Raw genomic sequence first — 14,860 nt, 5'->3', positions numbered from 1 at the left:
TCTGGACTAAAGAAATAGGGTACGAAGCGATACCGGGATCCAACTTGGACCGGCCCTCGGCCCTCCACACCCATTGGCTCGTCAAACATCAGCATTTGTCTCCCTCTTAGGTACTGGCAGTTGTTCCGAGCGGGATAGCCCTCTTCCAGGTGCCTGGGTTTCCCTGAGCTCAAGGGTAGAAGCAGCACGCACTACGGATTCTATTTTGCTGACACGTCTCGGTGCCCGGAGATTCTTCTATCAGGCGAGGCTATGAAATCATCTGTAATGAGGCTACCAAAATACTGCAACGAGGCTACGAAACTACTGCAACGAGGCTACGAAACTCCATGCAACGAGGCTCTGACCAGTATAAAGGCACGGAATCGAGGAATGACTGGACACTACCTCTCATGGCTTTCCCCAAGACTCAAAACTCGGGTTGTCGTCATGTATGAACTCACAGATATCCCCAGAATGTTCTATATATGTGCGTTTCTTCTTATCTGGTCGATATTTACTAAACCTGGCCATCCCTTTGACGGCGAGCCTTGTCTAGGTCAGCCGAGCGGGCGGAAATCGACATGGAGCGGCTGCCCATGGTTCCCTCGCCTGGCCGACTCACAGTAAGACCGACAGCATTTTTGACCGCATGATCATCACACGTAATTCAGGGTGCCGGGGACCTTTCATTATCGCCCGTTGAGCTGATCGATTCCAGACTGTCGACCGTGGAGCCTCTCAATCCCCAGTGACTAGTAGTCCGCGTATCAACTCGGGCCATATCTCCGCGACCTAGACCCAGAATTCTTCGAGGTATCCCTCACTAATGTTTCTGCTTAACATCGCTGAATTTGATTCAATTCGATATTCAAGGAATACCATCCAATCGCCAGTTGAATTCCGAGGACGACGGCTTTAAACTAACAACATTCTTCCAATACTCGAAGCCGGTGTCACAATCTAAAACGATCAGACGGTTTGCTTCGACAAGGCCAAGCAGCGCTATCCTGGACCATTGAAGACGTGCCGCCAGGCCACGGAGGAAGGCAGCTATCGAACGCCTAAACCCTCAGGGATGGTTGGATCGCATATCCACAGAAAATACAGTCATATGTTTCTTATACTGTATGTTACAGGCAACGAGCCAGTCCAACTTAGCATTGGCGCTGGCGTATATATCGAGGCCGCTGTAGTAGACCCAGACAAATGAGTACCTGAGTTCTCCAACATTGCTCGCTGTAGACCTCAGCGGTCGAGACAGTCAGTAGCACTACTGTACTCTGCGCCACACTCGTGTTACGTATTGCACGCAACATATTTGAGGATATTCAATTATGGACCTAACCCGGTTCTGGAGGAAGATGATTCGTTTTAGGCATCTGAATCAGACTCGGGACTTACATTGATTCTCTGATCAGCTCAGATCTTCCAGCGGATCTGACGATTGACATTCCAACGCTGTGCGGTCCGACGTAGTGGAGGTATACACATATCCTCAAGATCTGGATAGCTTTTGAGCGCACCGAATAACGCGAGCAGAGAGCCGAAAAATCGATCTTGTCAGTACGAAGCCACGTGGACGAAGTGAGCGTCACGCACTGATGCGCGGCTTGAGATGGTTCGCAACGGGTTCCTTGCTCATCCTCGGGACAATCGCATTACTTCTTCGCGATCTATGCCCGACAAGGATTTTCTGATGACATTCCCCGCCGACCTCTTCGCATACTAATGTTCTGGAAGTGTTTTCGATACCCAAACTTGAATGACCGGCTTCGCGGGATGTCGAAGCAGGTGTTCTGTTCTACTGATCCAGGACAGTTACTCCATGGTCTCGTCTCGGATTAGATATTATCGACTTTCTCGAGCGCATCATATTCTCCTTACGTCTTGGTTCCAGTCTGGACACCTTCTTCGTGAGGTCGCCTGCAGAAGAAGGTCACACGGAGAGTATATATTAGACAGGCAGTCGATCAGTTGCTGGTATACCGAGCACCGCAGATATGAGTACTCCTATCGCGTTCTCCGACCATTCTGACGAAGACGGTACTTTCCCTGGAGATCGTGCGGGGTCTGACCATTCGTCTCGTCGACGGAGCACCAGAGGCGAGTCAAAGTTCGATAACATCTGCAAACTATTCATGAACGGAAATGTAGCTTGCGACCATTGCAGGAGGACGAAGAGCAAATGCGAGAGAGCTGCAGGACCTGATCGGCCATGTCGCGGCTGCACCACGCTAGGCCTATGTAAACCAATTTCTCTGTGGCATTGACACTGAACTAACATACTTTTGCAGCCTGCACATACGCTGGTACGTTTCTTCTCTCAGGCCACCTATAGCGCTTTACTATAATATGTCTTCAGGTCCAAGCCATAAGAGAGGACCGCCAAAGGGGTATGTCACACATGTCAATCTCATAAGCGGTCGTCTCATCTTCTCCGCCTAGATATATTCACGCCATCGAGAGACGACTTCATCAGGCCGAAGCACTATTAGGAGCGATCATTGGATGCCAGGACCACCGTGCTCGTAGCTTGCTTGAAACCCTCTCGCGAGATCCCGTCGCTCAGCAAATTATACGCAGGGTCGAGCATGGTCCATTCGGCCCTAAAGGACGAACCGATGGTCCATTCGCTTCCACAAAGCAGGACTTTCTAACTTCAATTTCCAAGTCCATCCCTGACGACGCGCTTGATGGTCCCGTATTGACTAAGCGACAGTCAAGGATGAGTCGTGAGGAACTAACTGCAAGTCTTGGTTAGTTCTTTTACTTACAGTGGCTGCGGTATATTAATGATTCCCGTCCATCCTCAGATAACCAAATCCTAGTTACTCCCAGTAGTAGTTGGGGCGACAGTCTAAAAGACATGCTGAATTCAGATGCGGACATCCGCCTCTCCCACTCGCCGTCATCCGTCAGTTCTCGTTCGCCCGTCGGTGAGTTGCCGAAGCGACCATCAGGTTAACTACTGGAGTGACATCTGTGCCATATCAGACACTGCGTCGACTGCTGCCAACCGGGTACCGTTGGCCATTGACCGTAAGGCCAGCGATGACTCATTATGTGAGTCCGCTCTATGCTGATATCCGGCGTAGTTTCGGTTTATTTGATCCGTTCTCTCTAGGCAGCACTCAGGGCTTTACGCAGCTGGCGTACATTGACCCCGACGAAATGTCACCTGATGACAATGCCCAGGTGTGACTCAGCACTGAATTCCTGCTTTTCTTGCCGCTTAATCGAGAGGAAATTCAGCTGCGGTATTATGGAAAAGCTAGTGCTTTCTATCTTCTTCAGAAATGTGCCAGCACGGGTACTCATAGGTCAGAGTTATCATATCTGTTCCTCACACAAAGTACCTTACGTTTTGCAGAAATCCTCTGGAATTGGCGGCGCAACTCTCTCTGACCCAGCTTCAATCGCCTCAATATGGCGATGTGTTAAATATTTCAATGCCACAGCAGCATGTACAGAACACCCTGATAGAGTTCTACTTTGACTCTATCCATCCCATGTTCCCCGTGGTACACAAGCGTTACTTCTTTGAAATGTATGAGCAAAGGCGAGTTATCTCCGCCTTCTGAAAGTTCTGCGTTCTAAGTGCCACCCTTTCAGGATGAGGTTAGTCAGATAACGGCCATTATTCTCGTTCTGTTTCTGAAGAGCTGCGCAGAAACCTGACTTCCACTGGACCAACCTCTGCCGATCTACCGTTCCAGTTCTTGTTGTTTGCGATTTTCTCCCTTTCCGCCCGCTTCTCTCATGTCGACAGCTTCTCTGTCGACTCCTCCTCCCGAGAGACCTACCATATGATTGCTATGGAACTTTTCCGTGAGACAGTCATGACTGCAATGTGGCATCCCATGACGTGATCTTCTGTCAGACAACACGATGAACACAACATGCCCTATGGTATGCCAGGCCCTGCTTTTGATGGGGTACTACGATTTAGGAGTTGGTGCGTCTTACCGTGCCTTAGTTCCGGTGGATCTGACTGCTCAAGGGAACTTCAAGGCTCGGGAAGCTGGGCTGCTGTGTTCATAGGTAGGGCATACATGATTTTACCCGCGACCGATGACTGACGGCATGTTACGCCAGACATCGCTATCAGCATGGTATTTGGCACAGTTCATATACAGTTACTGGTCTGATAAGATCTGCTAGGCACGGAGCTTGGGAATGCATCGCTCTCCGGAGAGTTTGAAGCACTCTGCTGCTTCCTTTCTGTCTAAGTCTGATCAGGAATTGCGTCTGCAAATATGGACGGGTTGTGCTATTCTGGACAGGTAAGTATATTGCAGCGGGTGTCAGCTTCTTGTTCTCATTCTGTTCAGATTTGCTGCCGCCTTTACAGGTGAGACATGTGGTAATGGGCCGATGTACCTTTCCTAAGTAATTTGTAATCTCAGGACGAACTATGGCAATCCGTCCTCTAGATTCCGACGTCCCAGCCTCTAGCATCGGAACGGTAGTAGAATTGTCCTTTCCTTAAGGTTCTCGCTAACGATGTTCCAGGTCGGAGATGAAATGCAGAGATCCCCGTCTGCATTCAAACCGCCCTTCAGGACTAGTTCCAATATGATCAATCAATACCTCGATGCTTTGGGCCGCCTCTGTGAGTAAACGATCGCGGCTGCATGACTACGCAGCTGAAGTGTGTCCATAGCCAACATCACTAGCACCATCATCGAGGCGGCATACCCTAATGCGTATCAAGGCAATTCTACAATGTATAATGCCATATCGCAAATCGAGGACGCTTTGGAGAAATGGTACTTGGAGCTTCCCTCGATCCTGAAGCTTGAGTCGGACAGAACAGCGGAGACAGCACCCGTTGTGCTTCTTCTACACGCCCAATACTGGTGGGCTTGTATTGTCTTGCATAGAGGCTTGTGCGTATTTCCCGAAGCACGTATGTAAGAAATGCGTAACTGACCTCACCATAGCATTCGAGTGGAGGAGGCCAAGTGGGATCTATGTCATTCCTGTGATGTAAAAGCACTGATTCGCATGTCTGCAGCCTCTCCGGCCGTCTCGAGTCGCCCCTGACAGACACTTTGCGTGCTAGAGCCGTATCTCAATGCCAGAACGCAGCCAGTCGGGTTGTCTCCATAGGTCAGGAAGATTTGCCTTCTGCATCTCCTATGTTTCAACTGCGTTCCAGCATCCGTCTGGTATTCAAAGTATTCGTTGGCACGAGTTTCCCCATTCCTTTTAGGGCCCGTATTGGATGCAGCGTGAGTGGCAAGCATTTGCTACATTCTCGTCGCTTAAGACCCTCCCAGGGCGATTTTCCTCGTTGTCTGTGAGTGTTGCCGCCTCAGATCGATGCGCTTCCAGATTTTTATCTCTATACAATAGTGAAATCGCAGCCCTGGAATCCGCACACTCGGCTGTCACTGCAACAGTGCCAAACAGTTCTGGCAGGCGCTAAGGTTTGTACACTCTTGCGCGTTTGCTAGTATTTAAATAGTGCTGATTGTTGTAGGACGTGTGGCCCATGGCCCAGACGATATCAAGCTTGCTGGACAGGACAGTATCGACCATAGAGGCCGCGCTGGCCGCTAATATCCAGATTTCAGCACCATTGTCGAGCGCTATCCCCTCGTACGGTGAGAGTTATATTCTCCAGAGCGGTCCCGAAGCAAGCACCTCGGCACTCTTCTCTCTTCCATCCACCGCTAGTACGCCGTATTCGCCCATCGATACCGCCGCTTCCGCGTGCAATATCGGGGGATGGAGGAACCTTCCTACAGTCAATACAGCTATGACAGAAGGGATGGGTCTTTCAGGGGTTCCTTTGGCTTCTTGGCCTGAACCATTTATCACCTCTTGATCACCCGGGATTTCTGGCGACTTGCGCGTAATTTAAATGGACAAGAATTTGACGGACTACGCAGTCGTAAATTATCCGCATATGTTATTCTCGGAAGGCGTCGCTGCAGCCTGTGTATGTTTAGTATTTATGTCGTGTATCGGTTTCGACAGGGAAATATACGATCCGTTACCATTGCCCAGACAGTAGACGCGAAACATAAAGAAACGCACCTGAGTACGCCACGGCTTGGTACGTCGACGACAATGTAACGACCAGGCATTTCCTGCCAATCGGATGCCACAATATATATATATATATGATCCCTTGGGGCGAGGATCAGGCGAATGCAATATGCCAGTGTTACATAGTAATACAATAGATAACGTAGATGAGGCAAGGTACACCGTCCCTGTCACGAACCCAAGCACAGGAATTGTATGACACAAGATTATTGCGAGTTACAGCAGAGAAGAGCAATACGAAAGCACATTTGACCAAAACAAGAGCAATCTGCAAGAAATTCCTGCTGCGTGTTTGCAACATATGCAGGTAGAATTTTGTTGTTGGAGAGGACGGGCAGGGCGGGCACACGGAGGGCAACCGGAATGTCCAACCATCTCGATTACGCCGCGTGCCCCGGTCATAATATGTCCCGCACGCTTTCCAGCAGCACCTTCGGCTTTACCAGCCATGTGCAGGACATCGACTCCTCGCCTTTCCGATCCTCATGTTGAGGGGATTTGCTACCGTTCGCATCTGTCCCGTTGCTGTCTCTTCTTATGCAGACTAGTCCGAACTCGACCGTGCACAGAACGTTTTGATCGCGATCAGAGTCCGTTGCGGGACTTGTTGGATTTACATCTTTATAGACATTCTCCATGATCGCCGGGTCAAACGTTGACCGCGCTTTATCGTTCCAACCCATTAGAGCGTCCTTGAGACTCCTGCCGCTGGCATAACTCTGGCTACTAGCAGAGCTGTCGCGACGGCTGCGACTCTGGTGCCTACTCCTGAAGTCGTACCATAGTCCGAGACTCGCTTCTCTAGGGACCGGGCTAACGTTGACAGGGTTGAACCACCCGCTCATGACGCCAGTCTTCAGCACTTCGCTGATTTTCATGGTGCTTTCGAAGATACGACCGACTGCACTGTTATAGCGCTCGCCAAGGAGTTCGGGCGATGGCTGCAGGAATCTTGTCCCCTGAGAGTCCGGAGATACCGAGAGCGGAGGCGAGGTGAGTCTAGATATCGGCGAAGCCCTCGCAGGCGAGGCACTAGGTGTTGTCAAGCCAGAAACAGAGTTCACCGGGGTATGAGACGCATCGGTGGAAGATACACTCAATGTGAGAAGCGCTTGTAGACCTTCCAAGAACATAGCTGATATGGTCGGTAAAGGGTCCGACGGTTGTGACAAAGGAAGCGAGGAGCTGCTTGCAGCGTCAGGAAGAGGTCGGGACGCCAAGGGTCTGCAATACATGTATGTCATGGCCCGCCAACGAGACGCAGTAGCTTGCAATTCTGGAAGAACCACCGATCAGTCATAGGTATACGTGCATCAGTGTCACCAATGCGTCACATACCATTCTTCTTGACTGTTTCCCAGAGCTGGCGCAATGAGATGTCCACCTCTGGTCGAAGCCCGAAACAGAAAGAATCGATTACAATGGCGCAACATTGGACTAGCCACGCCTGGATAACGAACTGAACCAGGGTTGGGTCCGGATCTGTCGCGTGAGCCTGTAATAGGTCAAGAAGCGTCGGAGGGAAGCTTCCTCTAAGCAGAGCATTCGAAGGCATCGGCGACTCCGACATTTGTCGAGGCGGAGAAAGTAAACTTCGAAGCGACCCAGAGGACGGGACAGACTTTGAATGAGAAGGAAGACGCGATCGCGGCCGGGGTATGTCTAAGCCTCTAGAAGAGGAATCCGCTGGAATGGGGAAGCAGAACTCGTCCGCGATCAAGGCCGCCAACTGAACGATCTCCCCGTTCAAGTCCCTAATGCTCTGGATGATCTGCGCTCCGCTCCACTCGTCCGTTCTGTTCAGGAAGGTCCGGAGGCTCTTGACCTCCTCCTTCTTCTCCTTCAGCTCCGAGATCGCCTGACCGTAAGCGCCCTTCAAGCCGTCGTACTTCTCGTGTAAGCTCTTGAGCTCCGGAGGCGGAGAAGTGGGTGATCTGACAGGAGACACTGGTTGTGACTGGCACGCCTGGAGCGCAGTGTACTTTTCTCGAAGGGAAAGGTGTTGATTCTGGAGAGCAGTGTACTTTGTCGATATAGCGGAGAGCTGAGAGAGTGCATTTGATAGGGATGTCTGGACAGTCGTTACTTTGGACTGTAGGGACGCGTTGTCCGACTGCAAGTTTTGGATCAACAAGCGGTCCCTCTCCCTTTCGCGATCATACTCCGCCAACCGCGCCCTGAGCTGCTGCAGCTCTCGCTCACGTTCCAGCTCACGTTCGCGCGCCAGTTCTCTCTCGCGCGCCAGTTCTCTCTCGCGCTCCCGAACCTGGTCCTGTCGCAGACGCTCCTGTTCGCGTCGCTCACGGGCGTCATCCCGTTGCTGACGATCCAGCTCCCGGCGCTGACGATCTCGGGTCGAACCCCGACGATGAAGCTCTGTTTCCTCTCCCAATTCCAGGTCGCGGTCGCGGTCAAGCCGCTGGGACCTGCTTGCGTCACTGTACGAGGTAATGGTGGAATATGAGGGATTTCTTAGGGAAGACCTGCGCTTCTTGAGCGGCGTCGAATACGAGGACTCGTCGTCGTTGTCTGAACCGTCTAGGTCGTCGGACACTATCCTGATGTTAGGCAACCGGGCAAAGACGTAGTAATCAAGGAAGTTCCAGAAAGTGTTCATAATCCTTTTAGATATCGATTTATCGGCCGCGGAAAAGGACAGCAGGCGCTCGGGCCTGATTCATGGACGTGCGATAGCTTGATCCAAGGTAAGACCTGGTCTAGCGAGGGCGATGACGATCAGATAAAGCTCTCGAATGCGAAGCTCCAGTATTCAGAGGGAGGACGAGAACGTAACGTGTGTGCCTCATGTGGATGGCACCCTGCGAGTGTTTGCAACGTGTGCGAAGCGCCTACAACATCAAAGTTACGTCCTCACGAGGCGCGACATACGCAAAACAGTCGGCTGGCCTTGTATTTACATGCTCACCCTCGTGTTAAAGTATCAATCTGTTGGACAATATGCTACGCGAGTCTCTCCACTAACTCCCGAAATACTCGAGACAAACCGTCCTGATTTGTGTTCGGCATTATGATGAAGAGCACGGCGGCTTATAAGACATTCGGCAAGAATACGCTCAGCGTCATCTACCACCAAGGTCAAGCGGAGAAACCAGTTGGATCCTCTCATGTCTCGATTCTGTCGACGTATGTGGTTCTTGCTCCAAGTCACACATTTGGACGGGGTGGCGCAAACTCAGGCATAGGACAGTCTCCTACATGCTGTAAAAGGTGCAGTGTTTGCGGATCGAATATGATATACGACTGTCCGAACGCTCAGCCAGTCCTCTCAGGGCTAGCCAAGGACACAGAGATTTATTTACGGTCTAAAACATTGACATCTCTACAGATCAGGTGACTTTGCGGCGATGCTGAGATGCTGAGAACCAATGAGGGACGAATGATTGAGGTGCGTGCATGACATCACCTTTCCGGGATCCCCATGACGTCGATGACGGTCATCCTGCGGTGCGCATTGGAAAACCCAAGCTAACGCGATGCTTTGCCTCCAGTACTTAAACCACGACCACCACCACCACACGTTTTGCGTACAACTCAACCCAATATGTATTCTATCGCCCGCCGTACTGCCCTTAGATCCGTCGCTGGCTTCGGCCAGAGCCCTGCTTCCTCGATGAGGAACGGCTACAGCTCGTCGAGGTGCGAGTTGTCTAATTAAGATGTCGTCGAGGCGCGCAGATCACTAACGCAAGGTCAGAGCATATAGTACCATGCACGACAACGATCCCGAGCTCCTGGAAAAGGAGAAGCACAGAAACCTCCAGGGCAAACAGCACGAGACGTCGACGCCCATTCACGACGCGCCAGGTTGGAACGAACACCTGGGCAGTGCGTCGGAGGCTTTTATCAAGGTCAGTGCCCTCCGCTAATGTCGGTGCTCGGTGTTGCCGATCCTGACTTCGCGACACGCAGGCCGACCGTTCTGGACACCAGGATCCCGCGGCCCTTCAGGAACACACTGTCGACTATGTCCGCAACCGCCATCACCCCGAAGACAGACTTTCCCGCCGTGAGGCCGGATACCCCAAAGACGAGGTAGCTGGTCCACTTTCAAGCGCGGGGAGCACAGGTGGTGTAGATCCTGACGATGACATGACTGCAGACGGACCGAAAGTAAAAGTTGTGAAAGAGCATTCAGAGAAGACAGAGGTCATCAAAGAGGTACTTACACCCAGCGAAGAAGCCGTAAGTATACTGACATCTGTCTAGGTTCGTTAAGCGTTGATGGTATCGACCGCCACAGGTGAAAGCTGAGCGTGGTGTCTTTGACAACTGAGCTATCTGCTCTCGATATTACGTCAAGCTGAAATCCGTTGGCCGTCACCGACTTCCTTTAATGTACTATAGTGATTCGTTTTCATGTAATTCTAGGAGCCCGCAATGTGCCGTAATTCGACAGATATTATTCGCTGCTTGGCGGGCCTTGCAATTGGGCGTCGTGCTAGTGGTTCCGGAGGCCATTTGCATTGACAGCGCTCTGATTGGACGGGAATTAGGCGAACACTGCGAGGTGGCGGTACGTGCAGCCAAAGTCCGAGTCGAAAGCGCGGTGATGACGGGGGAGAACGCGTACATTGATCGACGCAAAGCCAAGATGCCGGCTCGAAAGGATGCTGTAGTGTGGTGTCGCGACAGACGGTTCCCGACGGTTGGCGATGAGAACGCGACTGAGTTCCAAGCACAAGTCCCAAAGCCTGCGAGGCATTGGCATCGACGAGGAGGCCTATCGCAGCTGCGGCCGAGAATACAAACGGGAAGGACTAGCCAAAGGAGGTCTGGCAAGGTTATCGAAGAAGCCTCTCGGATTGCTGATCGCAGACCTTGAAAGGCCGGGGCTGCGTAACCGAGCCAATGGCGACGCGCCCGTTTGTAAACAGGGACGCTGAATTGGGCTTCTCTCAACTTTGGCATCGCAATCTGCTCAGTCCTTGCGTCTTCGAGATCCTGGTCGCATCCCGTCCCATCCACCTAACCTGCGCACGGCACCTGCTGAGTCGGGCGCCGTGGGCTGCCCGCGTCTGCGACCGTCAGCAGGCACATGGTCCATCGTCCAGCGGACACCTTCTCGATCGGCAACTAGCAGGTTGTGTAGCATTAATACGGCAAGATGTTTGTTCAACACCCGGAAACAGGAGCATGAAGGACAGATCTCCTTCATGTTCGGGCGCGCCGATTTGATACTCTTGATGGGCACGGGTGCAGAACGACAAGTGGCGGTGTATCCCCGGCTCTCCTTGCCTTCCACTGAACATTCCAGGCCTCCCCGTGTCGTCACTTCCTACCATTGCCCTTAATCTGTCGTCGGGATTGCAATACAAATTTTAGGACACCTCATGGTGTCCGTGGGATGAGAGGAGTAGAGTTAATATGCTTAGACGATTTCGCTTACTCGCCTCGCAGCATCTGGGCAAAAGACTGCGTGCTCAGTACTTCACTCAATTTCGATCACGGAGGAGGTCGAAGCACTCGTAGATGGACTAGCGCGTTTGTCTGACGAGGGTCGGGCGGGGTTATCTGCTCTCTAAATAGACATCGAGTGAGCGCAGACGCCTTGTCCAATACTTACCGTACCGCGAGATTGCGAGGCCACATGCGCATGGAACATACCTCGACCCAGATGAAGCTACCCACGGCATTGCTATTAACTTGTAAATAAGGGAACGATCAGTGCGGGCAGACCCACTCACAATTCGGAATGCCACCAGCAGATTGGTGTAATCCCTGCAGTCTGGCTCCTCGTCACGAAAATCTCGAGCGACATCGACGACTACCAAGACGCTCCATGCCGTTCAGAATTGGAGCGGCTCTGTAGTAAAAGACTTCGTCCGAAATTCCAGTTCTCAAGCCCGAGAATACGACCGCTCGGCGGCTTGTCAGAGCGCCACATTCATGTAAGATCACGAACAATGGAAGAAGACATACTATGCGCAATACCGGTCCTCTGTCCGCAGCCCACTGGTGTAGGCGTTTTACGGTATTTTTGATGAGCGCACCCCAGATTTACGCGCTACAAATGCATTGAACATCTGCCCTAGTACGGGAGCAGAAGTTGTACCAGGCGCGTCACCCGCTAATAATCCCAGAGGAGCCAGATGCACGGGAGGTGGCATGAATCGCGTCCAGCATATTCCGGAGCGCGATCACATCCGACGTGGACGCACTTCTGGCCAGTACGGGTGTGCGGAGGAGGTGGCCCATTGAGCTCCATCCGCCCTTTGGGGAGCTCCGCTACAGACGAGTTTTCATCTCCTCGTTCCTGGTACGTAAGACATTGCAGCCTTGCAGATTGAAAATAAAAGAAGAGGCGCGAGAAAATGTGGCGGGTCGCGCCAAGCTTTGGGTGGTTAACCTTCAAGAGTTTTGACGGCGGAATTGACAACCACCACTTTGCCTCCGGGTATCAAGAGTCAAGTGGGGCAGTTGGGCATGTCGTGAGTCTGATTTACGATATCAACTGCAAATGAATCAAACTGGAATGAGCCATCACAAGTATATGTATAAGCAAATCAGCCACTTCATAAGATATCCTCGTAATTAATGGAACGCACCTTTGAAGAGATCCGGCAGAGCTCGGCACGATACGGCGACATCAAGAGTAAGGTTACATCGGGTGCCAGCGTAGTACCGGCAGTCGATAGGTAGGTGTGATGACCGACTAGAACGTTACCCATGTCTGTCACAGTCTGGCAACGATGAGAAAGCAAGGACGGCCAGGACGGACTGCTTCATTAAGCGCCGGACATAAGGTGCCGCTATCCGGGGCTCAAAATAAGCCAGCGGGTCCGGCCTGACGTGGCCACAGGCTTCATGCTACAGACCTACTCGGAATGTGAGAATACTTCCTCAGGTTCTCGAGCTTTCGCTATGGAGCCCGGGAGGAAACCAATATAGGTGGGAACTCGCGCATTGCGGTCGGCCCCGAAATTTCCAGTTCGACCGCCACAAAAGCTGTACGAACGGCAGGTTTGCCCGAAGTCGTCCAATCCGTACCCAGGAATGCCCTTGTTGAGCCACATCTAATTAGCTACAGTTTGAGTCTATATGCTGTCGAACCTACCACATACCTCTTTTTGGTTACCCGACATCTAAATAGCTACACTCCGATCCACGTGGCTACTGGAGGCTCCGAAAGGCGCCAAACGCTAGGATCAGTCTTGAAGTGTAGGACGACATACATGTCGATAGACTTGGTACCAAGGCAACGATGGAAAGTTCCCGCCTCTCTCGGCGCTCCTTATGGATAAAGCGGAAGCGAGTAGTGAGACCGTCTAATTGCATACCTATCCGGTATGCTGTAGACGTGCGGCAGACTGTAGAGCGGAAGAACAGGAAGTAAAGATGAATAGATCTCTGATCATTACCTACGCACGTAATACGGACCAACTTCGCTCACGCTCCAGAAGTCGACTGGTCCTCGCCTTGGCTTGCTTCGGCGGTTCTGGCCCGTGAGTTAACACCTGCCGTGAGCCGCTGACTTGCGGTTTCTTCGGAGATCATCATTCTGAACTCTGTTAATAGCTGCTTTGCTTTATGCACTCCGACCTCAGCCTATCCCGAACAAGCGCTCCGGAAAGCAGGCGCTCAGAACAAAACAGAGTATAGGCCGCCTTTTCTAGGATGTATGCTAGCATTAACATGTCCACAATAGATGTTAGTTGTCCAGGGTCCCACGTACCGTGCAATGTAGTGATCGGTAGACCCTCCAGCGTGAAAACGTCATGATCTGCTTTTCTGCTCCTCGAGCCAGTCGCATCACCCCGACGTTCCTGACGATTTAGGAGCTTATCGCCAATATTGCGGGGCGCACTATACTGCTACGAACGTAACCGATACCCACGCGGCGCTTATGTATTTCATTCGGCCCTGGCGGAGTGTCTCTTGGAACCACCGATTCACGAGACTCTGTCGAAGTGAGTCGCAACTTGTTCCTTGGAGATGACATTTAAGCCCATCTTTTCGCATGTCCTTTATTGGAAAATTCATCGGATGCAAAAGCAGTCTCGAGTATAAATGTCTGCGTGCTCTGGAGGAGAATCGACATCAGCAAACATGGCCCTTCGTCTTCCAGCTCACCTCGAGTCCATAGTGCCTCCCCCAGCGGCCCAGATTTCGCAGTCGAAGCCATGGCGGGGGACGTTCACCATTGCGTCTGATCCGTCCAACCCGACAGTAATATATGTCAGCGCTGCGGAGACCGACGGAGACAAGTCAGTCGCTTCCCTCGATCGAACCGATCACCGATACTTACTCATATCCCCGCAGTCGTGCGGACCTTTGGCCCACCAATTTCTTCGTGCACAACACCGACCGAGTGGCACTCTCTGAAGTCACCTCTTGGGTTCAGCGACACACGCCATCGCTCTGCATGTTCATGCCAGATCGCCTGGACTATGCCAACGATAACAGGGCCAATGAGGCCACTTTCCGATCGTTCTCCCGGATGTTGGCGCAAAATCAGATGGTACGCTTCAGGTCCTGGCTCGATAACCATATCATTGTTTCACGCTCGGATCTAGGTCGCCTATGCGCCATGGAACTCCCCGAGGCTGCCTGGTGCTGGTATCCTGATATATCCAAACCCCTCGTCGAGCGCACTGCTCGTCGGGGCAATTTTCTTGAACTCGGCTTTCCCAGACTTCCTAGGGATCCCAACCTCCCCTGCGGCTATGTACAGGCAGCCAGTGGGCTACCAAAACCAGTATCAGAATGGACAGAATGGCGAAGGGAGTAATGGATATTACCAGTACATGTAGCTTGATGCTTCCGTAGTGCCTATAATCTCAGAGCGGCCAGTCCCGTAAAA

The 14,860-nt window shown here is 51.9% G+C and overlaps 5 protein-coding genes across 5 annotated transcripts; 3 read left to right on the top strand and 2 right to left on the bottom strand.

Annotated features, from left to right (window-relative positions):
* Positions 1 to 2,707: 2,707 nt before the first annotated feature.
* On the top strand, positions 2,708 to 5,919 carry GLOTRDRAFT_139569 (uncharacterized protein; the record flags this gene model as incomplete). Its single annotated transcript, XM_007869347.1, has 19 exons — positions 2,708 to 2,738; positions 2,796 to 2,918; positions 2,977 to 3,045; positions 3,107 to 3,177; positions 3,699 to 3,810; positions 3,863 to 3,937; positions 3,994 to 4,023; positions 4,078 to 4,094; positions 4,144 to 4,265; positions 4,314 to 4,333; positions 4,389 to 4,447; positions 4,495 to 4,594; positions 4,646 to 4,871; positions 4,926 to 4,946; positions 5,000 to 5,094; positions 5,144 to 5,216; positions 5,265 to 5,284; positions 5,341 to 5,414; positions 5,468 to 5,919. The coding sequence occupies 19 exons, from the start codon at positions 2,708 to 2,710 to the stop codon at positions 5,813 to 5,815; spliced, it is 1,686 nt and encodes a 561-aa protein (XP_007867538.1). The 3' UTR covers positions 5,816 to 5,919.
* A 269-nt stretch (positions 5,920 to 6,188) lies between these two features.
* Positions 6,189 to 6,939, bottom strand: GLOTRDRAFT_111590 (uncharacterized protein). Its single transcript, XM_007869346.1, has one exon. It carries the CDS (start codon positions 6,915 to 6,917, stop codon positions 6,438 to 6,440), a length of 480 nt encoding a protein of 159 aa, XP_007867537.1. The 5' UTR covers positions 6,918 to 6,939; the 3' UTR covers positions 6,189 to 6,437.
* Positions 6,940 to 9,546: 2,607 nt separating this feature from the next.
* GLOTRDRAFT_111589 (uncharacterized protein) lies at positions 9,547 to 10,544 on the top strand. The gene is made up of 4 exons (XM_007869345.1): positions 9,547 to 9,696; positions 9,755 to 9,908; positions 9,970 to 10,218; positions 10,267 to 10,544. The coding sequence occupies exons 1-4, from the start codon at positions 9,602 to 9,604 to the stop codon at positions 10,273 to 10,275; spliced, it is 507 nt and encodes a 168-aa protein (XP_007867536.1). The 5' UTR covers positions 9,547 to 9,601; the 3' UTR covers positions 10,276 to 10,544.
* Positions 10,545 to 11,488: 944 nt separating this feature from the next.
* On the bottom strand, positions 11,489 to 13,142 carry GLOTRDRAFT_94563 (uncharacterized protein; the record flags this gene model as incomplete). The annotated part of the gene is made up of 7 exons (XM_007869344.1): positions 11,489 to 11,578; positions 11,624 to 11,680; positions 11,745 to 11,835; positions 12,219 to 12,313; positions 12,606 to 12,740; positions 12,897 to 13,073; positions 13,122 to 13,142. The coding sequence occupies 7 exons, from the start codon at positions 13,140 to 13,142 to the stop codon at positions 11,489 to 11,491; spliced, it is 666 nt and encodes a 221-aa protein (XP_007867535.1).
* A 964-nt stretch (positions 13,143 to 14,106) lies between these two features.
* On the top strand, positions 14,107 to 14,810 carry GLOTRDRAFT_130607 (uncharacterized protein; the record flags this gene model as incomplete). Its single annotated transcript, XM_007869343.1, has 3 exons — positions 14,107 to 14,264; positions 14,320 to 14,518; positions 14,574 to 14,810. The coding sequence occupies 3 exons, from the start codon at positions 14,107 to 14,109 to the stop codon at positions 14,808 to 14,810; spliced, it is 594 nt and encodes a 197-aa protein (XP_007867534.1).
* Between the last annotated feature and the right edge of the window lie 50 nt (positions 14,811 to 14,860).

Source organism: Gloeophyllum trabeum (assembly GCF_000344685.1).
Source record: "Gloeophyllum trabeum ATCC 11539 unplaced genomic scaffold GLOTRscaffold_00009, whole genome shotgun sequence".
Taxonomy (NCBI): domain Eukaryota; kingdom Fungi; phylum Basidiomycota; class Agaricomycetes; order Gloeophyllales; family Gloeophyllaceae; genus Gloeophyllum; species Gloeophyllum trabeum.
Note: the sequence above shows the minus strand (reverse complement) of the source record. Positions and strands in the feature narration are given on the sequence as shown.